The following is a 22,030-nucleotide window of genomic DNA, read 5'->3' as shown; positions in this document are numbered from 1 at the left end:
CCTGGAGGAAGTGGAGCGTTTGTGGCAGCATGAAGTATTAATATACGGTTGGATTTTAGCCAGGCTGTGTTACGGTCTTAATGGTCCAAGGAGAGCGGAGATGAGGAGTTGTTCAGGGAAGGGGCGGGCATCATGGGACCACCCCCAGCTTCCTGAGGGGTGCAGGTGAGTAGACTTGCTTCTGGGGAGTCAGGATTCCACTCCCTCTGGTCGAAGGTGAAGACCCACCGGCTTTCCCTCTTCCCCCGTGTGGTCGCAAGCGCCCTTCCACCCCTGTCTCCGAGCTCCTGCCCTCACTTATTCCTTTGCTGTCACTTCAGCGAAGTCTGGGGAGGGAGCAGAGATGACCGCGTGGTTTGAGCCCATGGCCTTACACCGGAGGAGTGTCCTTCTGTGACCCCAAACCAGATTTCATTAAGAGCTTTGTGGAGTGTCTGGCCTCTGAGGACAGTGCTGGCCATCCCTCGAGGACTCTTCTGGTGTAAGTCTCTAGAGGCGGGAACAGGGGGGCTGGGGGGGACACGCCACCTGGGAGGTAGGCGGGCACTGTGGCCTTGGCCCGGCTAAGCCTCGGTTTCCCTGTGTGAACACTGTGCAGCCTTGGCTGTGCCGAGAAAGGGGCGATGAGGGGGTGGACAGAGACGAGCAGAGAACGCCGTGAAGGTTTATCATCATCATCCTCATGGTTGGACTTCACCCCGGGCTCCGCTGAGTGCGTGATCAAGGCCATGTGTCACTTGGCACAGGACAGTGTGTGGCTCTCTGGTAGACAGACAGGCTTAACCCAGCACATGAGCGCGAGTACCGACTGCCTCGTTCTCTTGCCAGAGGCCTCCAGTTTGGTTGGCAGAGTGGCGACCAGCTGGCCAATTGGACGGGACTCTTAAATGTCACGGACGTCCCAGAGTCACCCAGCGGCAGTGACTCCAGCTCCAGGTACAGACCCGGGTGAATAACCAGGGAGGGGGAAGCCTGCCCTGGGGTGACCCTGAGCCCCCGCCCCGTGGCCCCGCCCCAGAGCTGTCCTCTGGGGAGAAGCCTGCTGGGCACAGTGGCTCAAAGCTCATTGCATTTGGGATCCTGCCTTGTCTCCTTCGGCAGGTGGGGTGAGGGCTAGGACCAGCCACAACTGAGTAGGGACTCACTGGCCTGCCCCTCTGTTGGGAGGTGGGCTGGGGGGGAGCCTGGGCCTCAAGCCTCCATTTGAAGTTGGAGCATCAGCTTTGTACATGCTGTAAGGATTTTGGACACCAACCTGCTTGTGTGGATAGGTGTGCGTGGGAGTGGCATCAGGGGTGGGTGTCAGCGTGGGCTCCCTCCCCTCTGAAATCCCACTGTGACGGCAGTTCCTTTCCTCCCAAGACAGGGCTGACCTTGGCTGGGGAAGTCCCGTTTCCATCCAGAGGGCTCTGAGATCTGGCATTCACACCATCCCGTGGTTATTTCTTCTCGATCTGCTGTCATGTGTGGGAGCTAAAACCAGTGATCCAGGGCACTCTGCATACCCAGCAGTGGGAGTTCAGTAATTATTCGTTGAATGATTGAAAATGGAATATTCTCAGGCATAACGCACTCATTGCAGGGAGGGCATTGTGGGGACCTTTTCTGACAAGGCAGGATGCTGTCTGTGCTTGGAGCTGGGTGTGGACAGCACCCACCGGCAAAGGGTTTCCGGGGGCTGGTTAAATTGCTTTGTTTCTTCATTTTTGCATTTCTAAGTACAAGCTAACTTTCAATCTGTTTCCCTGAGAAAGAGGCCTGAGTGTTTTTGCTGTTATTATTGACCCCAAAACGTTAAACTGGACTTGCAGAGAAATAGTATGTTTTTCAGGGACCCTCAATACTAATGATTGTGTCCAATGCTTTGGAAAAGATACGGCTCCAATGTCAAAAATCAGTGGCGGGGGGGGGGAGGGTTGTCCACACACAAGCCTTAGGCTGTTCAGGCGGCTACAGGCCGTGAACTGGCACCAGGGCCTTATCCTGGCCTTTTAAGAGCTCAGTCCCTTCCACAAGGGTGTGCTGGAGGCCCTGGCCACCCTCCTGGCCTCTGGGTGTCACCTGGGGAGAGTGAGGGGTCCAGAGTTCTCCCTTCCAGATGTTGAGCCTTCAATGTCGGCCCTTCTGTGTGCGACCCACCCACCCAGACGGGGGCAGTCTAGACAAGTGAGCCAGCCTCGGCCTCCCCGGGAAGGGCTCAGTGAAGAGCTCATGGGGAGGTTTTGGCTAGAAAATGTTAATCAGCTGAGTAAGACGGGAAGGCTCCCGGGGGCCCTTCTGGCAGGTGTCCCTGGGTGGTGGTGAGAGCACGGCCCAAGGACCCCTTCTAACTCTCCCGGCCTCGGCCAGCAGCGTTTCTCTGTCCTCCCGCTCTCTGCACGCTGTCTGTAATTTCTCCGCCTCTCTCGCCCCACCTGTTCTCTCCCTTTCTTTCTGCCACCCTCTCTTGGTCCACTTGTCTTTCTCCGTCCCTGTTTCCTGCGTCCCTCCTCCACTTCCTGTCTTTCCACAGCCGGCCTCACGCCCTCCCCTTACTGTCTCCTCCTGTCTCCGTGGCTGGGTCAGCCTCCCCTCCTCGTCAGCTGGGGTCCCTCAGGGTCAGAGACCGCTGGCAGTGTCAGTCTGCTTTTGGAATTAAGGGCCCCTTTATTCAACGTTGTCACCAGCTGAGCTGATTTCCTTCTGGAGGGCCACCATTTGACCAAGGACTTCCTAAGAGATGTGATGACCCCATGTCCCAAGTTTTTCCAATTTCAGATCCCCATTTTTGGCTGAGAAACCATAACATGTGGGAAACAATGATGAGAGTAATTATAACTGACCTGTATGTGCGGGATTTTTTTTTTTACCTCAAAGTAGGAGCAGCTTCTGCCTTCTTCAAAATGGGCAGGTCCGCTCCTGCAGCAGATTTGCAGGGCTCAGGGGGCTGCGTGGTTGGGACGCAGCTGGGGGGCATGGGAAGTGCTCCTCAGAGTGAAGAACGTCATCCCCCCACATACCTCCCCTGCCTGTGGGTGGGGGTATCGTTCACCTGCTGAATAATTCAGCGCGTGCCATGCTTTGCTACATATAGTTGTGTGGTGTGTTGAAGTGTGGTGCAGCCTGTTATCACTCGTTATTAACAGAGTTGGAAGGGAAATCAGGGGTACCATGTATATAACCAGAGGGCAAAGAGGGGCAGAAAAGCAAATGACTCGTGAGTCGTATACTCAACCAGGAGCCACAAGTAGAGGGAGCAGGCCCAAACGATCCGTCTGGAGCATGCCCAGCAGGACCACAAAGAACATGCAGGCCAGACAGGGCTGCTGAAGGCTGTGGCCAGCTGTCCTCACTGGGCCGAGCCAAAGGGAGACCAGGCCAGAATGGAAAGTGAGTGAGTTATAAAACATACATGGACATAGAGCTTTATTCATTTCAAGCCTGGTGTAAAAGTGGTGTCCAATAAGCGTCTTAGGGGAGCTGCTTTAATGAGCAGATAGGAATAATTTTCCAGCAGCAAATGCTTCGATGTAAGTGGGCGCTTTGAAGCAGCAGGAAGTTCTTTCACGGTTCTTCTCATGTTCGAATTATGTGTTAATGTTTCCGTTTCCCCGACTAGACAGTGACTGTGCCTCTCCGTCTTCGAGTTCTCAGCCCCCAGTATGGCACCTGCGTGGAGTAGGTGCTCAATAAATGTTACTTGAATAAAAGAAGGAATTAGGCAGGAACATAATAAAAGCTATTGGTAAGAAAGCAAACTTCAATGTCACACTCCCTGAATTCTCCCTTAGAGATTTATTCCTTCGGATTAAACCTTGTCCTCTGTCTTTGAAAATTAATCCCCAGAAAGAGAATACACTTTGGAATCATAAGCCCACTCACAGTTTGGGATGATCAGAGGATTTTCTCCTGAGAAGAGCAGGTAGTAGGGTGGTCTGAGAGTCCTGCGTGGCAGGGTGGGAAAAGGGGGACTGGGGTGGGGGAGGGGCTGTCGCAGGAGGAGAGGGAAGGCATGAAAGCAGATTATGTACGTCTGCAATAACTGACTAAGAAAGCCTCCCCTGCACTCCACACAGAGCTTCACGGTTCTGGGAAAGGTAGGTGGGGAGGGCGAGGAGCAGGGAGGGAGAGCATCGTCCTCCCTGGCAGCTGAATGCCTTGACCCTTCTGGCTTGGCCAGTTGCCTGCCCAGTGATCCATCACTCAGTGGTCAAGGACAGCAGTGCCCTTCGTGGCCTTGGTCCCGCAGGGTGGGCAGTGTTGTACCCACTGCCCCAGGACATCCCAGGGAAAGGGTCCCTGGTCACGGGGTGAGGGCAGCTAAGGCGGGAGCCCCCAGGCTCTGATCTCGGCCTGGCTTGCAGCCACAGCATGAAGGGCTTCACTCAGCTTCTGCCAGCTGCACCCTGCTCCACATCCAAGCCCTTGTCCTCCCGCCATTACCTACTCCCTCCCCACCACCTCCCTGAAGCCTTCCCTGATAGCCCTTTTAACTCTGTGTTCTGGGAGATGTGTCTGCACAGAGGGCTATTTCTGTCATTAAGCCCACAGAGAACTCTTCGGCCAGTGCACATGAAGTCTCCTCCTGCCCTGGAGGTCTGAGCTGGACCCCTGTGCAAGTAGGATCTTGTGGACCCTCTAACTTCAGACACAGCCCACAGGCGGCCTGGCTGGCCGGCCCAGCTGGCCCCTTCTCCCAGACTCTGCACTGCCTTGGTCCTCCTGGTCTGGGACAAGATGGCAGGAGGTGGTGTGCAGAGGTGACTCAGGGGATACTTCTCTCTGAGTTCTGGGGCAGCGATGGCCAGGCTGCTGCCCACCTAAGCTGCCTGCTCTCAGGACAGCACTCCCCCCATGCGGCTGCGCTTCCAGTTGGGGTGCGGGGGCTTCCGAGGGGGAGGGTGGCACCAGCCACAGGAGAACAGAGCAAGCCGCCGGCTGCGTGTCTGGGGCCTGGACCAGAGCCCTGCTCTCTGGGGCGAGCCCATGCATGTGTCTGGCGTGCACTGCACAGTCTGGGGCTTGGAACTGTGGTGCTTCAGAGCAGGAAGGAACCTGGTGTAATTCAGTTCAGCACTTTATTACGCTGTATTGAATTGTTCCCTAATTGTTTCAAGACAGTGTATAATTAGGTAATAAATTGTGTGGGCCAGATGGCGAGCGCTCCAGAGCTCCGTGCAGAAATCAGAGGCGCTTCCGTGGAGGGGTGGGGCTTGGCTCGGACCTCCGCAGGCATCGCTGCTGGGGGCTGTGTGCCAGGCCTCCTGCTGCATTTGTGCCTCGTCCTCAAACCTTTGCTTTGGCTACTGTGATGGCCCCATTTACAGATGAGGAAACTGTCCTGCCCCTTCCAGGTGGCAGGTGGGTGAGCTGGAACACACCCCATCTAGGGTGACTTTGGGGTCCCAGCACTAACGGGCCATGCTGGACGGAGGGACTCTTCCTTCTGGGCTGCGGACATGTCCCCCAGGGCTGTGGTGGGTCCCCTCAGCGCTCCTCCCCAAGTCCTCTCACCCTGCCTGGCCCCGCCCTCGGCCCCTGGCCGTTGGATTGTAGTGCAGTGGCCGTGTTGACTCCAGCAGGTGGTTATGCACATGTCCCCTTCCTATAACGGCTACTGTCATTAGCGCCACAGGCAAGAGGATCTGTAGGGTCTCTCACCTCCCCTCTCCTCTTCCCCACTTTTTGTCTTCCGTGTCACCCCTTCCCTGGTCCCTGTGCTTAGTATTTCCTGATTAGTATCCCTAAAAAACGCCTCCTTCCCCCTGCTCCTGGGAATTCTGCCTTTCAAAGAGGAGCCCTCGGCGGCAGGATGACCCCAAGGGAAAGAACTTTCCACAGAGGACTTGCCGATGTGATGAGAGGTGCTGGGCGCCAGGCGGCCGTGGGCCTGCATGCCCGCCTTGTGGGTGCAGGCTGGCTCAGCATAAGCCTTTCTGGTCAATTTTCACATCTGCAGAAAAGGACAAAAATAAACTCGTAAATAAAGGGTCAGAGCTCCTGGGCTCCAGCCAGCTGGGAAGAATTTGGAGGATCGGGTTGGGCAGAGTGCTCTGGGCTGGGTGCTGGAAAAACCAAACGAAGACGGCACGGCTTCCCCGTTTCCAGCCGAGCACCAGACGTGCGCCTCCGGGGCTGAGACCCAGCGGGGGCTCCGGCGAGGGCAGGGGTGGTGGCGCCCTGCGGCTGCTCAGAGGCCACCGTTCCGTGAGCTCCCTGAGCCCCTGAGTGTGGTGCCCCTTCGCTGGGTCTGAATGGAGTCTCCTGGGCAAATAACCACTTCCAGGAACCTCTCTGTGCCTCAGTTCCCTCATCTTTTGCTCAGCCACTGGTGGGGTCTGCCGAGTGGACCTCCCAGGTAGAGTCTGGCCCCAGCTTTGCCCCATACTCACAGCTGAGTAGGAGATGCTCCCTCCTGGGGACCACGTTTCCAGATCAAGGAGCACGGGTGCCTGTCAGGGCCGCACCCCTTCCTCACCCCACGTCAGCTCCCCGAACCGTCTGTCCGTTACTCCCTTAGGCGGCCATCATCACCCATTCCCCCTCCTCTCCTTCTTCACGGCCCCCATGCTTCCGGCCTCCTAGGCCATCCGTAAGAATCTGGTACCAGTCACTTCGCAAAGGCAGGAGGCCCCAGAACGGAGTGAGAATGGGAAGGGGTGGAGAATGGAAAGGAAAAGGGCCTGGGTCGGGCTGGGGGGACCAAGCATCCACCTGAGACCCAGGTTAGGGGGTGCTCAGAAGAATAGGGCGCCCGAGACCCTCCCAGTTTTCCACTCCATGTAGCTGTGCATCGTAGCCTGTGCCCCCTTCATCAGTGGCCATGGTGGAGGGCAGGGAAGGCTGCCAAAGGAGGCTGACCTCTGGTCTGTAGTAGCCCAGAAGACACACCTCAAGGAAGGGTGTTCCGGACCGAGAGGCTAATCTGCGGGGAAGAAGACCCGATGACAGCCCTGGCACTGGAGGGAGAGCAGGCCTGCTACGGAAGTTGAAGTGGTCAGATGGGTTGGGACACGAACTAGGAAGAGGCCACTAGCATACAACTCTCGGCGTGGGCAGCTGGGGGATGGTGGTGAAGACCCCCAGGGGCAGCAGGGCGATGTGCGTGGGGAAGGTCGACCCAAGGAGTTTAGCCACCTGGAGGCTCCCGGCTGGTGAGCGGATTTTACACGGGGAGCTTTGCAGGGCTCCCTAGGCGGGCCCCCCTGAAGAAGGCCACTGGATATGTGTTCTTGCAGGAATGTGCTAGGCATGTGACCTGGCCCCCTGCAGAACTGCAGGTTAGGGGAGGAAGAATGCCACATTAGGCTTTGCTCCTGACCCCCCAGCCCCCACCCCGTGCCAGAGGTGGCACTTCACCAGGCCCACACCGGGAGCAGACTGGTCACAAGACCATCAAGGGGTGTGCTCAGAACACCAGGCTCTTTAGCTTTCAGTTCTGATACCTAAAAACAGCTCAGGGGACTCCTGTGGACAGATGAGGCAACCATGGCTCAGAGGGGGCCATGGTCCAGGCTGGGGTCCGAGCCAGGTCTGTCCACCATCAGGTCTCCTCCTGGCAGCCGTGACCTGCAGTTGTCAGCACCGCGCCCTGCTTGCCTCTCTCTGTACCTCTTTGGCGAAGACACTCCAGTTCCCTGTGTTGTCAGGCTGCAATTTTCAGACTCGGGTTTCTGCGCGTTTGCTCTGATGGGTAGTGTGCCGTCTCCAGACGGCAGCAGCTGTTCTGGCTCTAGAAATAGCACTGAGCTCCCTGATGGGGGCTGTGGGCCTCGGGAGAGGGGGGCCTGCTCACTGAGGGAACCCCAGTGACCTGGCCGGGGCTTGTCAGAGTCAGAACTTAGGTTCTGGGCTCTCGGAAGCCCGAGGTTCCCTCTCTAGTGCCACCATTTACTAGCCAAATGACCGTGGGCAAGTGACCTTCCCTCTTGCTGTCTGAGTCTTGGGTATAGAATAGGGGGATCAGGCCTGCCTTGCAGGGCAACTGGGAGGATTAAATGAGACAAAATTAGAGTCTAGAGTCAGTCTGCCACACATGGTTGTGCAGGGTGGGCCTTGCGCACAGGCACCCAGCCAAGGGGTCAAGTGGGGCCAAAATCCAGCTCACTCCCACTTGATGAGCCACATGCCTGGCTTAATTCACCTGGAGAAGAAGGTGGTTTTTCCTGACTAGAACCACACGGGTTCCCTACCCAGTGCGGAATAAATAAACGACTCTGTGGTTCTTGGAGGCTGTGCCAGGCTTGTCAGGAGCCCAGGGGTTTAGATTGCAGAGCTGGGGCAGCTGCCCTGCTCCTGGGGCTGGTGGAGGCCTCACCCCAAGTGGTGTGCTCTTGCCTGACACAGCGACCTCCCTGGGCCTTTGTTTCCCTGAACGCTGTCAGCGTCTGGGGAGGGAGGGGAGTGCTAGGTAGGAAGTCGGATGCAGGGGACTCGTCCTATACCAGGCAGTAGTTGCTGGGGCTTAAGGTACTGTGGCCCCTAAGGAAGACCCCATGGATCTGAAGAAGCTCTGGAGCGGATATCAGGCCAACAGAGGAGCTCTGTCTGGGGCAGGCTTGTGGAGAAAGGCTGGCAGAATGACAGAGCCACCCTGGGTCTGCTGAAATGAGGCCTCCGTAGCCTGCGAAGCTGGACCCCATGTCTGGGTGTGAGCAGGGAAATCATGTTTGGGGTCACCGAGGCCACCTCTCTCTGCCTTTGGCCTTCTGCATCTGTCTGCTCACTCAGTGGAGGCCATCGCCCGCTTCTCAGGCAGCGGGGGCTGCCTCTCCTTGCCCACCGCAGTGCTGAGGGCACAGAGACGGGGCAGGACGGATGCAGCCTGGCACCAGCCTCAGACTTGGCTGGCGGAAGCCCAGTGGCATCCGAGATGAGCTGAGCTCCCGATCTCACTGGCTGGGACTATTTATACCAGCGAGGTGGCCAAATGTGATGCCAGGGTGCCCTCCCCTTCGAGCTGCACAGAGATCGTTTTTCTAGAATTGAAAGAAGAGACAGTGACTAACTCACCTTGAGAGGCTAATGGAGTTAAGAAGTTCGGAGAAACTGCTTCTCGCAGACTTCCAGCAGGTTAAGAAGAGGCTAGAGCCATTTTGAGGGATATCTAGGACTTGAAGGGGCATTTACTAGTGATTACCAGCAATAAAAGAGTCGTAACCCCACTCCAGAAAGGTATTTTTTAAATCATTCATGATTTTTAAATTCACTCGGAGAAAGCCAGCATTGGTATTCTGTTAACTGTCCCTCCCTTTTCCCATGCACTGTTTTGTAACTTGCATTTTCCACTTAATATTGTCATGTAGGCCTCTTCCTATGTCATTACACAAAAAATGAAGCCTCATTTTTGATGTCTGCCTGACGGTCTCCATCCAGACTGAACAGGGATTCCACGCCCGCCCGCCCCCCGCCCCCCCAGTGCAGTCCTGGGGCGTCCTGTTGGAAGCAGACTCTAGAGCTGACTAGCAATTGATTTCCTTAAGTCAGTCATCCTTAGAGACTGAGGGAGCCGTGCAAGCCTGCCCCGCCCCCAGCAAAGCCTGAGGAGAATGGAGAAGGAAACAAGGGCTGTTGGTTCCATTTTCCAGATGGGAAAACTGAGGCTTTACACCCAGCTGTGGAGCAGTTTTGATGACTTTGAAGTAGGCACCACCTTGAGTGTTTTCTGGGCACCTGGGATAGTAGCCCCAGTGCGTCAGAGAAGTCGGTGAGGTCAGGTGTGAGCTCTGTATTGGTTGGTTTGCATACGAAAGGTGTGTTCACAGCCCCTCGAGGGAGTTAGGCCTTTCCTCTACACCCAGAAACCTCTGTGCTGGTCCTGGGGCAGGTGGGCACTGTCTCCAGAGTCAGCAAGTCCCCAGACATCAAAGCGTTAGGAGCACAGTTAATCTATGGAATCTGCAGCGGAGACAGGTGCTCAAGGGCATCCCCACGTCCACGCAGAGCTCAGCACGGGCTTTATGCGCAGGGTGGCAGGAGAGAGGTTTACTAATAACAGCAGAAGGAGGATCCAGACGGTGGAGCCACTTCCTGAGTCATTCATCCCTGACGCAGCGCTGCCACCAGCCAGCCGGGGGACTGGAGGCAAGCGTCTGCCTCCCAGGCGCCCACTCTCGGCTCTCGCCCTTTAGCAGCAGGAAAAGTGGGGAGGGGGAGTGAACATTTCTTGGGTACTTCCTGTTCTCCCTCCTGGCACCGTGCAGCTGTTTTCCCTGAAATTGTCATCAAGATCTTACCTCCACCCTGTTGCCCAGGTGCCGCATTTGTAATGCTGATTTTATAGGCGAGGAAACAGGCTCAGAAAAGGGTGGGGCCCACGGTGGCCAACGAGGGGCAGAGAAGGGATGTGAACCCAGGTCTGAAAGCCTCTCCCCCCGACCGTCACTGAACACGCGGCACAAGGCCGTCCGGGACGTTTGTACTGCCTCGCTCTTTGCGTGAGGGATGTCGGAGACTCCGGAGAGACGGAAACTAAGTGCAGGCGGCGGAGGGAAGGCAGAGATGCTTGTGGAGCAGCGCAGGGCTTGCCGGGTGAAGGGCGGTGCTGGTCGGTTTCACCTTCCTCCTGTTTGTGGACCATCGCTTCATAGTATCGATCTGCCTCTGCCAGTGAGTGGGAAATGCTGAGCGGAACCTTGATACCGAATTTTAGTGTGGAGTGGGCCTGCCACTGTCACCTAGTTCAAATGAATTGTTTCCAGGAGGAGAGAGCAGAGGCCCGGAGAGGGTGTGTGATTTACCCAAAGTCACAGAGCTGGTTTGGAGGCATATCCGAGCTGTGTCCGCAGTCTCCCAACTCCCCGAGCCCCCTGGGACAGGTCTCCTCCTAACGATCCCTTGCAGCGTCTGAACCTGCAGCTTTTCTGGTAGCAGCCTGAGATGATGGCTTCAGATGACCCGGGGGATTCCAAAGGGCTCGGTGCCACTGGCTCTGGTTGCAAATGATGATCTCTGTGATAGGACGCTAGACCTCACTTGCTGCTGTGCGACTGGAAAACGACGTGAGTCAGAGCCAAGGTCATGGACTCTCTTTGTGGCCTCAGGCTGACCTCTTGTTCCTAGTTGCAGACAACAGAATCCATTTGAACTAATTCAGGCAGACTGGGATTTGTCAAGGGTACAGCCTGCAGAAAGACGCCAGGCAGAGCTTCCAAAAATGCCCCGCCAAGTGACGCTGTGAAATGAGGCCACCATGAAAGGCGCTGCCTCCGATGTAATCGTGAAGGTGCTGCCACCACGACAGTTTCCAAGAGCCATGCCACCTCTGCCACGTTCTGCACCAGCAACACAATGCTCGGAGTCTCGTCATTCTTCTCCAGTAACGGTCTCACGCAAGTGCTTCTGATTGGTTGAACCTAAACTTCATCTGGAGCCTGGCGAACAGGAGTCTAGGAAATGTAGCTCTTAGCTTTCCTGCCTCTGCCGCCCCGAAGGTGCAGATGTAACGAAGACAAAATTCCCAAGCGTTTTGGAGGGGGAAGTGGGTATATAAACAGACTATTTTAATACAATGTTATTTGCTCTAATTAAAAGACAGTGAGCAGAGGGACCCTGGAGGCGAGGGGCAAGACGACTTCCCATAAGTGGGAGCATTTGACCCGGGTGCTGAAGGGTCAGTATGAGTTTGCTGGGGAGGAACAACAGAGGAAGGAGTTCGAAAACCACAAGGGAAACAGAGAAAACGCCGAATTCTTCTGAACTCTGCTTCAGTTCTTTTGTGACACGAGAACAAGGAGCCGACCTATTTTGTGAATAGGAGCCAGTTTGTTATAAAAAATGTTTTAATATTTTAAAGTAGTATTTTAAATTACTTTAAAGTTACTTTAACATAAACTATTAAGTTATAATTATGAAAGAACACATCTATAATATATTTTTTAAAGTATTAACGGTGAAATTATATTTAAATTATTTAAAACAAATATTTTGTTCTGCTATTTAAAAATATTTTTAATTATTTAAATCCACAGTTATGCTTTAAAATGAACTATTAAATTTTATTAAATTAAAAAATAAATATTTATAAACAGAATTTTTAAAGTATTCAATATGAAGTTAAGTTGCCTAGCATACACGTATCTTTAAAAGGAACCAGTTTAGCGGGGAAGCGGTCTGGTGTCCCTGAGGCGGCCATGCCTAAGCTGGCACAGGTCAGGCGTCCGTGTGAGGGCACGCGCAGTGGCTGCCGGCCCACGGTGGGGAGGTGTCTGGGAATCGCCGGAGGAATGACTTCATTTTAAATCGTTGCTGGTGGAGTGCAGGGGGCAGGAGCAGCCCCGGGGCGCCGCTCCCACGTCTGCTTCCCCAGAGCTACCCACTGCGAGGTCACTGACCCCACACTTCGGGTGGCTTCACCCTGCGGTGGCTTCACCCTGCGGCGGCTCTGGGATCCTGTGGTGGTGGGGCTGTCACGGGGTCCGGTCTCCCAGCTCACTCTGCCCTGGGAGGCCCTACCTTGGCTGGGCCCAGCGGGGAACTGCTGTGTTTTATCTTGGAGGGAACCTGCACCCTCGACTCTTCCCTGCCCCCCGACCCCCAGCTGGGTGGTGTTCTTCCTTCCTGGGTGTGAGGAGGGGAGGCCTGAGAGATTTCCTCGCCTGGTGGCCGGGGGAGGCCAGAGGGCCCTTCCCAGGGGACACCAGCTGTCCTTGTGGATGCGCAGACGAGCAGTCTTGAGTCAGCATGCAGGCCCATGTTGCAGCGCTGCCGCCTGCCATGTGCCCGCCTCTGAGCAAGTGAGTGAACTTGTGATGCTTATGACACTCCCTTTCCTTGTAGGCTAGTTATAAAGGTCAAGTGTGGATGCCTCCTTGTCGAATGCTGGGCCCAGCCAGCACTTGGCTTGTGGTGAGGGCTCGGCAAGCCCTGGTGGAAAGTGGATTTGTTCCTTTTCATGAAGCTGCTACAAGGGCCCTGAGGTGGCCCAGACGTGCCTGTGTTGCGCGTGGGTCACCGGCCAGCAGTGACCACGGAACGCTGTGGATGGCTCGACGATAAACACGCGAGAAAAAACACGCATGCACAGAGACAAACTAGTTTCTGTGGGGAAGTAGGGACGAAATGGCCACCCCCCTAGTGGGGAGCGCGCTGGTTTACCGTCCATACCTGCTTTTATTGGGCTCATTCTGCATAATAATTCAGGTAAAGTACAGTACTCATTAGGGGGAAGTAAGGAACCATAGAAAACAAAGAACTATTGAGTTGGGGGTCAAAGAGCTGTAAGACTGAGGAACAAAATAACTTCCTCCTAAGACCCTTCTCATTCAACTGAGAGCATTCTAAACAAAGAAGGTTTCACAGTAATTTACATGTTCTTTCTTAGGCCTGATCACCCCGGGGAATCCGCACTTCTCAGTACAGAGCTGTACCACCCTGTCATTGTTTCAGGCTTAGGTGGAGCAAGGGAACTAAGGCAACTGGGAGACAAGGAGGTTTTTTCCCAGACGCTGAGAACTCAGACTTTGTCAAAGCCGAGGAGCGAGGGTCCATCACCCCCTTTTGCTGCAGCGCCCCAAGTCCTTCTTTTGGGGGGCCTCCCAAAGTGATCGTGCCTGGCTTAGGTCATTCCCCCCGTGGGGAATCTTACCCGTCTTTGGCTAACCGACCAAGCTTTTGGGGGTTCAGCCATGAATAAAGCAGCAGAAGCAGCATTCCTGCCAGGAAGATAAGCTTTTGTCTCCTTGCTGGCTTACGGTTCCAAGGGCGTTCCCTTAGCCTTAGCCTAGGTGGGGGTTTCAGCTTCTGATACCAGTCAGGGCGGTTCCCAACATGCCTGGAGCTAGCTGGTGTTGGCAGGGGACTGGGCTCCTCTGCAGTGGAATCTGGACCAAACCTGGCTGTGCCTTACGATGACTGTGGGACCGGAGCTCCAGCTGTTTAGCCTCAGTTTTCCCAGCTGTCAAATGGGGAGAGAGAAATGTCAGTCTCAGCTAGTTACAGCGTGAGCACGAGGATCAAGTGAGCTGACGGAAATGGAAATGCTGGTACAGCAGGAAGAGCTGTAGGGCCCAGCGATGCTCGTGGCTGTCAGTGAGTAGCTTTCCCAGGAGGAGGACAAAGGAGCAGGGGCAGGTGGGACTGGCTGAAGGTGGTAGCCTTGTGCTGCCTCCTGCAGTGACTGACCACAGGAAGAGCCAGAGCCAGAATGGGCACAGAGTGTCCTCCTCCTCTCCTTTCCCTTTGCAACTCGGAACCAAAGATGCTTCTGAATGTCATGATTCTCTGAAATGGGGTCATGCTCCTACAAAGGCTTGCACTCCCGGGGCGTGGGGGTGCTGTGAGTCACCACCCACCCAGTGATGGAGCTGGAGGCCCCTGCAGTCCTGGGGCCTCCCACCGGGTCATCTGGTGGGTGGGGCTGGTGTGCTCTATTTATTTGACCAGAACAGACTCCCCCACAACAAGGGTGCCCAAAAGTAAGGCTCCTGAAAGTCAGGCCGGCTTCTCTGCATACTAACCCATGTCCGTCCCTGTTGGTTCCCAGGTACTTTGAATTTTACGAGGGCCCTTTAGAATATAACTCCACGAGATGCCTGGAGCTGAGGAACGAAATCTTGGAGGTGAAGGTGCTGTCCATGTAAGTGTGGCCGGGGTGGGTGCTGGGTGCATGGTGCAGGGTGGGTGGGGCTGGGGTGGGGGGTGGGTGCATGGTGTGTGGGTGGGTGGAGCAGGGTGGGTTTTGGGCAGAAGGAGATAGGAACCGCAGTGGATCCAGATAGAGCAAGAATTAGGCCTACTTCCCAGCGCCTAGCTTGTGGAGAGCCCTGGAGGACTGCATGGGGATGACTGAGTTTTATGAAAAAAATCCAAGTGTGCAAGGTCACCTCTGGTGACTTTGGCCTTTCAGCCCCCGGCTCAGTCACCAGTCTCCGAGATTCTCATCACCGGCTCCTTGTGGACAGAAATAGAAGAGGGCACGGGAGTGTCTTGCCTGAAATTAGTCCTTCCGCCTTCTTGCTATTGTGTTTAAAACATTTTTATATTCATCACATTTTTTTTACCTAAACGATAGAGCATTCAGGAGGCACAGAAAGGTGTGCAGTGAAGAGCCCCCTGCCCACAGCCCCCAGCCCTCCTCAGAGGCAGCCCCTGCCTGTCCTTGGGCATCCTCCCAGAAGGTCTGCAAAACCAGCACCCATGTGTAGACAGTTTTCACTCTTTCTTTCTTTCTAAAACATAAATGGCAAAAGAGCTATGCTCTCCCCTCCCCACTCAACAGAATATCACCAATGGCCGTTTCCCAACCTGTGCGAGAGGAATTGCATTCTGTGCTGAACGCTGGAGTGTGTGTGTGTGCCTGCCCCAGCCCTCCCTCCCTCCTCGGGCTGCCGTGGATTTGGCAAGCTCATTTACGGGAGCTTGTGTTGTGTTTCTCGTGACAGGCTGTGTATTTATTTGGAAACAGTCATGTCTGGGTATGGACGAAATGTGGTTTACTCTGAGTCAGGCAGTCCTGGGCGCTCATGTGGACTCCTGGGCCCCAGGACCACGGCCAGCGGCCCGCAGGCAGGACCGGGTGCCCCTCCAGCCGTCTGACACGGTTTGCAGGTAGTGTGGGTGGTAGCAAGAACACAGGTGTCGGACTCAGGCACACCTGGGATCCAAAGCCACTGCTGGGCCTTACCAGCTCTGCATCTTTAAACAAACGACTGAACTTCTCTGAGCCTTCTCTTTCCTACAAAAGTGGGGACACTCTCACCTCGCTTTTGAGGGTAGCCATGAAGGGTTAGCTGAAATAACGTAGGTGAAAGTAGTAGCCCAGCGGCCCACATTCACAGTAGCCATGCAGTGGGTGCTCAGTAAGCGTTTGTGTGCCCCTTCCCTCCCCTCCCCATTCCCCTCCCCATTCCCCACTGTCTGGAACCACCATGGGCAGTGGCAACAGCTTTTCCGGGCTGTCGTTCAGACTCCACGAGCTCAGTCGCTGCAGGAAATTTCCAAGAGAAGGCCAAGCATCCGGCCGGGCTTGGCTGCGTTGCTTGTGGTCTCCGTACTAACCACGGGGCTGTGTGCCCTCTCGAGAGAGAACCGTGGGGGAGCTCACCCTCCCCTCAGTCCCACCCGGCCTCACGGAGCCCACCGCCCAGCAGGGGCAGCGGACATTACCAACTGATCACCTTAGGGAGACAAGGGGGAGACAGGGAACTTGACCTGGGCTGGTGGGGAGGGGTCGTCAGGCAGGGCTTGTCTGAGGAAGCGACGCCGGTGCTCTGGTCTGCAGGGTGACGGGAGTTAAGTAGGCCAGGAGGACTCCCGACCGAGGCAGCAGCTTGTGCAAAGGCCCTGTGCCAGGAAGGAGCCACGGGCTCTGCAGGGTCAGGGCAGCTTGAGTGCCAGCGTGAGAGGGGAAACGGAAGCAATGTTGTCAGAGGGGCGGGCAGGCAGGGGCCGGATTTTGTGGGGCGGATTTAGATTCCATCTTTATCCGAGGGCACCGGGAAGGGTTTTAAGCAGGTGGTAGTGGGTACGATGTGATCGGTGCTCCATATGCTCCACGGGAGTTGGGATTTAGTGGCAAAGATGGGTGCCCGGACCTCAGTCAGGAGCCAGAGCCGCAAGCTCCTAAGCAGAGAGCATTCTCCTTCTCTCAAAATTCGGGGATTGCAGGCCATTCAGGGTCGGCCGACGGAAAGCCAGAGCAACTCTCCTTGAGAGTGCACCTGTGAGTCTTCAAAGGGTCACTTGTTAACTTTGTAAACTCTAAAGCACGGACAGTTTCTTCACGGTTCCTTCAAGGTCTGCACGGGTAGACCCGAGAGCCCCCGGAGACTGGGCCTCCTTCTGCGTCACCTCCCACTCCCCTGCCCTAGGGTGTCTTGTACGCTGGTTGGTGTTCGTCCCTGTTCGGGTTTGCTGGGGCTGCATCGCCAGGGACCGCAGGCTGGGTGACTTAAACGACAGAACTTAAGTTTCTCACAGTTCTGTGAGGTCAAGGTCAGCAGGGCCGGCGTCTTCCGTGTCTCTCTCTTTGGCTTTTAGATGGCTGCCTTCCCTCTCTGTCTTCACACGGTTGTCCTTCTGTGCGACTGTCCTGATTTCCTCTTCTGCGGCCATCGGTCACAGCGGACTAGGGCCCACCCTGGTGATGTCCTTGCAACTTAACTGTCTCTTTAAAGACTCCGTCTCCAAGTAGAGTCACATTCTGAGGTGTTGCAGGTTAGGGCTTCAACATACGAATTTAGGGGGAGACACTACTCGGCTCATAATAGTCCCCCTCACACTTTCCGTTTAGGGACCAAACTAGAAATTACCGGGGCCCATTGTTTTCATCCTGAACTCGGTGGGGTACGACGGGGAGCCTGACATTGCCCCATGATCTGTGCCCACGCTGTGTCTCTTGTCATGGGTCATGTCGGTGGCATCGTGTCCTCTGTGTGTTTGGCTCTAGTTCTCATCTCTGCCTTTGGGACACCTGCCCTGGCCCCTGAACTGAGCAACCACCCCGTCTCTCCATGGCAGTTGCCCTATCTCTGGCCCCCAGGCCCCAGGAGTGTCGGCACTGGTGGTACTGGGGGGGGGGGAGGGGAGGGGAGGGGAGGGGAGGGGAGGGGAGGGGAGGGAGGGGAGGGGAGGGGAGGGGGCTGTCCTTGGGGCATCAGCATGTGAGCCGGTGGGACATCGGGGAGCAGCAGGGCCTGTGCCTCCTTTTCTGAGCCCTCCAGCTGAGGGTCAGTGGGCCCTGCAGGGCTGAAATCGGAGCCCAGAGCCCCGTCCCCGATCTGAGTGGCTCTGACATCACTGGGCACCGGCAGCCGAGCCCAGAGCCGGGAGCCCTGCTCTTGCCGGAGACTGAGTCACTGGGGAAAGGTCAGACCCTTGTCAGTGCACAGAGGGGTTTGGACGGATGCACTCCGAGGCCCTCCGGGTGCGCGAGTGTCAGCTGGTGTTGTGTGTGAGGAGTCAGGACCGCGTGTGGTTTGTCTGGGAACGATTCCCATCCAACGTGGCGCCCGTGGACAGTGCAAGTTAGTCGGCCGGAAAGTCCCCACATGGACAAGGCCCCCTTTCCTGACGATGTCAGCTGCACGAGGAACAGTGCTCTGATGATTCGTTATGAAAACGCATGGTCCCTATGCTTGTAAAAATTATTTACGTTTGAATTTAGTCATTCTAGAGCCTGTTTATGTTTAAATTCGCTGCCGCCTGTGCTCACACCCAGGTGGCTTCACCCCGCCTGCTGGCCCCCCTGCCGCCCGATCCCTGTCGTTCTGGGGTGAGGAGGCCTCCCTGAGACAGGAGAGAGGCTGGGGGCCAGGCTGGGGCAGGGTTCCCCGGGAGTCTCTGAGTCCTGGGGTCTGACCCTGCGTGGGCTCGGATGCGTTTGCTAAGTGAGTGGGTGGGTGGAGGAGTGGATGCCACAAGGCCGGAAACAGAGGAGGCCCTGGAAGAAAAGGGGAGAAAAAAGAAGGACACTGAGGCGACTATTATCATCTCGTTATTATTACCATCTCTGGCACATGGCTAGAAAAATTAAGCAGACTACGAAAGCTTGTAATGATAGAAAGCGACAGTCCCCTGCCCTACACCGGTGCCCCAGCCCTGCTGCTTGAGCTCTTGGCTGTTTCTGCAGGTGACGGCGTCCACACCTCGCCGTGCTCCTGCATGCTGCTGTCCCCTGGACCCCATCCGCGCTGTGTCCACTGACGTCCCACGTTGGTGGGCGAGGACTCAGCTCCCTTAGCCCCCACCCAAGCCCTTCCCCACTTTTCCAGGTTGAGGACCATTGCCCTTTTTAGTTCTTCTGTCTATAGATCGCCTAAGTAACCTATTTCCTTTTTTTAAAGACTTTATTTATCTTTAGAGAGGGAAGGGAGGGAGACAGATAGAGAGAGAGAGACATCAATGTGCAGTTGCTGGGGGTCATGGCCTGCAACCCAGGCATGGGCCCTGACTGGGAATCGAACCTGCGACACTGGTTCGCAGCCTGCGCTCAATCCACTGAGCTACGCCAGCCAGGGCTTAAGTAACCTATTTCTTATTCTACTAAATGTTGGCAGTGTCTCATGATCCTGTATTATTTCTAGAATGTGAGATCAGACAATAGTGATTCCTTCTCCTTTCTTGTACATTTCCGCCCCCTTTTCTGAGGCTTCTAGTCATCGTTTCCCCCTTGAACTCTTGTCTCTGCTGTGTCCTATTTCCGCCCCGCCTCCCGCCTCTCCACCAACCAGGTGTCCCCCAGGGTTCCTTCACCCTCTCGTTCCGACCCCGACCGGCTGCCCTCCTGACAGGTTGCCCATCATTTCCCCAGGTCTCCCTTCCTGCCTCCGTAGGGCGGTTTCACCTTGGCTTAGGCCCAATCGCTGCTTCTTTCTTGGTTCACTCCTTCGTTTTGTTTCTACCCTTTTTACGCAAACTCTCCAAAATGCTGGGTAGGAGGTAAACTTTTGATTCCTTCTGTGTCTAAATGACTTAATTTCCCCTTTACCCTTCATAGTTGGTTTGGTGGGGTTGGTGTTTTGGGTGAAAGTCATTTCCCCGCAGCAGGCTGAAGAGCTTCTCTGTCGTCTCCTAGAGCCCAGGCCACCTGGGTGTGATGTGAGTTGTTCCTTTGGAGGGGCCCGTCAGGCAATTCTGAGGTGTCCTGACAGTGTGCCCAGGGTGCACACACACAGGGACCTGTTAAACTGGGGCTCCTGTCCACACTCTTGAACTTTCTCTTAGATCTCTTTATATTTTCTTTATTTTTCTGTTTCCTCTTTTTACTACATCTAAGAATTGGATGCTGGCTTTTCTCCATAGCTTCTCTAGCACTCATATATTTTAATCTCATTTTTTATTATCTCTTTGCCCTTTGCTTCTACTTTCTGAGAAAATTTCTTGACTTCATCATCTAGCTCATTGAAACTTTTTTTTCCCCCAAGAGCTCTTGCTTTGTGCTCAGAGAAGTCTGTTCTTACTTTAAGGACATCATACTTCTTGAGTATCTCCGGGGACACTAGTAGAATATTTTAAAGTTCTATTTTGTTCCTCCCATAGTTCTCTCTGTGGTCTTTTTTTTACCAGTATTTTAATTTAATTTATTTCTCTGTGTGTAGGCACAAATAATAATTAATATGAAGTAGTTCACTAGATATACAGGCTAATATCAAAAAAGCAGTATAAGAAAAATAGTGAAAACAAAAAATAGAAAAATAACACCTATAATTATAACATACCAAAAAATCAAGTATTTTCTTTTTGAAAATTTGTTTTTCAGTTACATTTGACATACAGTATCATATTGGTTTCAGGTGTTAAACATAGTGACTAGACACTTACACACCGTATGAACTTCTAAGCCCAAGAAGCCTCACGCCCTTCTGCTGTGACTGTGACACCCATATGACACCTCACGCAGTGGTTACACTGTTGCTGACTGGGTTCCCTGAGCTGTACTTTACATCCCTGCGACTATTTTAACAACTGACGATTTGTGCTTCTTCATCCCTTTCACCTTTTAACCCATTCTCCCAACCCCCCTCCCACCTGCGTACCACCAGTCTGTTCTCTGGATCTGTGTTTGTTTCTGTTTCCCTTGTTCATTCATTTTGTATTTTAGATTCCACATATGAGTGAAATCATACGGTGTTTGTCTTTCTCTGACTGCCTTATTTCACTCAGCATCATGTCCTCGAGGTCCATCCACGCTGTGGTGGCACACAGTACGCTCCCGTTCTTTGTGGTGGCCGAGTGATAACTATCCCCGTGCGTGCATGTGCCACGTCTTCTTTACGAGTTTGTCTGTGGTCGGCCACCCAGGTGGAGTCTGTGTCTTGGCTGTTGTAAGTAACGCTGCAGTAAGCATTGGGTGGCATGTGTCTTTTGGAATTAATGTTTTGGATTTCTTCAAAATAAATCCTCCGGTCACTTTATCAGATGGTCTGTCTTGGTCTGTGTCCTTCAGGTTGACCAGGTGACCCTTGGTTGCTTACTCGTATTTAAACAACGCAAAGCTGATAGGAGCTCAGAGTCTGCGGGCAGCTTTTGTGGAGGGTAGGAGATGCAGATCGCTGCTGGCCCCTTTGCATGCGGTTAGAACACGCAGAGGTTTTCACTGGGAATGGTAATTTGTTTTAAAGGCAGAAATGGACAGTCTGATTCAATCCTTCTTCTCCCCTCTGCCGGACTCTGGCTACTACAGAGGTGGGGGACTTGATAGTTCTGGATATGGGCTCACTTTAACTGAGCCTCCTTTTCACACCGTGTCCCTCCCCGCCTTCCACCCCCTTTAACATTTGCTACGCAAATCTGCAAATCCGCTCTGTCTCTGGGCTGTGCTGTTCCTCCCTATGTCACCCCTTCTCCTGCCACACACTGGCTGAAATCTCTCTTCCACCGAGACCCCCCACCCAACTCCATTTATTTTATGCATCCGGTCGGCTTATACCTTTATCATTCTTCTAGAGTGTTAGTGGTTGGTACCTCAGGAGAGAGGAGATACGTGCCTGGGATCAGCCCTTCATCTTTAAAGATGATCTGGGCGTCTGTAAAGCAATTTGTAACATATTTTCACAAGTGTTTTCTCATTGGACCTTTCTGACGGCCTTTGAGGTGAGCAGGGCAGAGCTGACTGCCTCCATCTCACAGGTAAAGCAGCTGAGACTCAGACAGGTTAAGTGGCTGATCTGAGGCCATACTGCAAGTTGGAGATGGAGCGAGGATTCCAGGCTGGGGGTTCAGGCCCTGACCTTGGTCCAGGGTGTGACAAGGGCGTTGGAGGCACAGAGAACGGTGCTCGGACATTGGTGACAGTTGAACCTGGGACCCCGGCCTGCAGTGTGGCCCTGGCTGTTTGAGGCACTGGTGGAGCACAGGGGCTGCTCTGGGGCCTGTGGGTTGCAGCAAGTGGGGGAGGGAAGCAGTGTGTGAGGCAGGGTGCAGCTGTATAATGACTCTTCTCCTCTGGTGTCACCTGAGCTGCTGTGGGGGGTTTGGGAAAGCCAGAAGGGGGAACAGTCAGGATGAGGGGAGGGGCTCCTCCCAGCTCTTTAAAGCTGCCCAGCACATGCCATAGGAGGTGTCTGAACTGGGTCTGAGGCCCAAGGCCCCCTCTGCTTCCCAATTCACGTAC

General features: G+C 54.6%; 1 protein-coding gene across 4 annotated transcripts in view; it reads left to right on the top strand.

Moving 5' to 3' along the window:
- The window catches only part of ST8SIA5 (ST8 alpha-N-acetyl-neuraminide alpha-2,8-sialyltransferase 5), a 43,857-nt gene that overhangs the window by 10,209 nt on the left and 11,618 nt on the right, over positions 1-22,030 (top strand). For 2 of the 4 annotated variants that reach the window (XM_045849810.1, XM_045849811.1), the window contains exons 2-3: positions 829-936; positions 14,462-14,554. In XM_045849810.1, coding sequence (XP_045705766.1) covers positions 829-936; positions 14,462-14,554 — 201 coding nt within the window. The remainder of the gene's footprint in view (positions 1-828; positions 937-14,461; positions 14,555-22,030) is intronic. The other 2 variants (XM_045849812.1, XM_045849813.1) reach the window with 1 other exon arrangement.

Source organism: Phyllostomus hastatus, unplaced genomic scaffold (genome assembly GCF_019186645.2).
Source record: "Phyllostomus hastatus isolate PE091 unplaced genomic scaffold, TTU_PhHast_1.1 phas_contig_80, whole genome shotgun sequence".
Lineage (NCBI taxonomy): Eukaryota > Metazoa > Chordata > Mammalia > Chiroptera > Phyllostomidae > Phyllostomus > Phyllostomus hastatus.
This window is presented reverse-complemented; position numbering and strand designations above follow the sequence as displayed.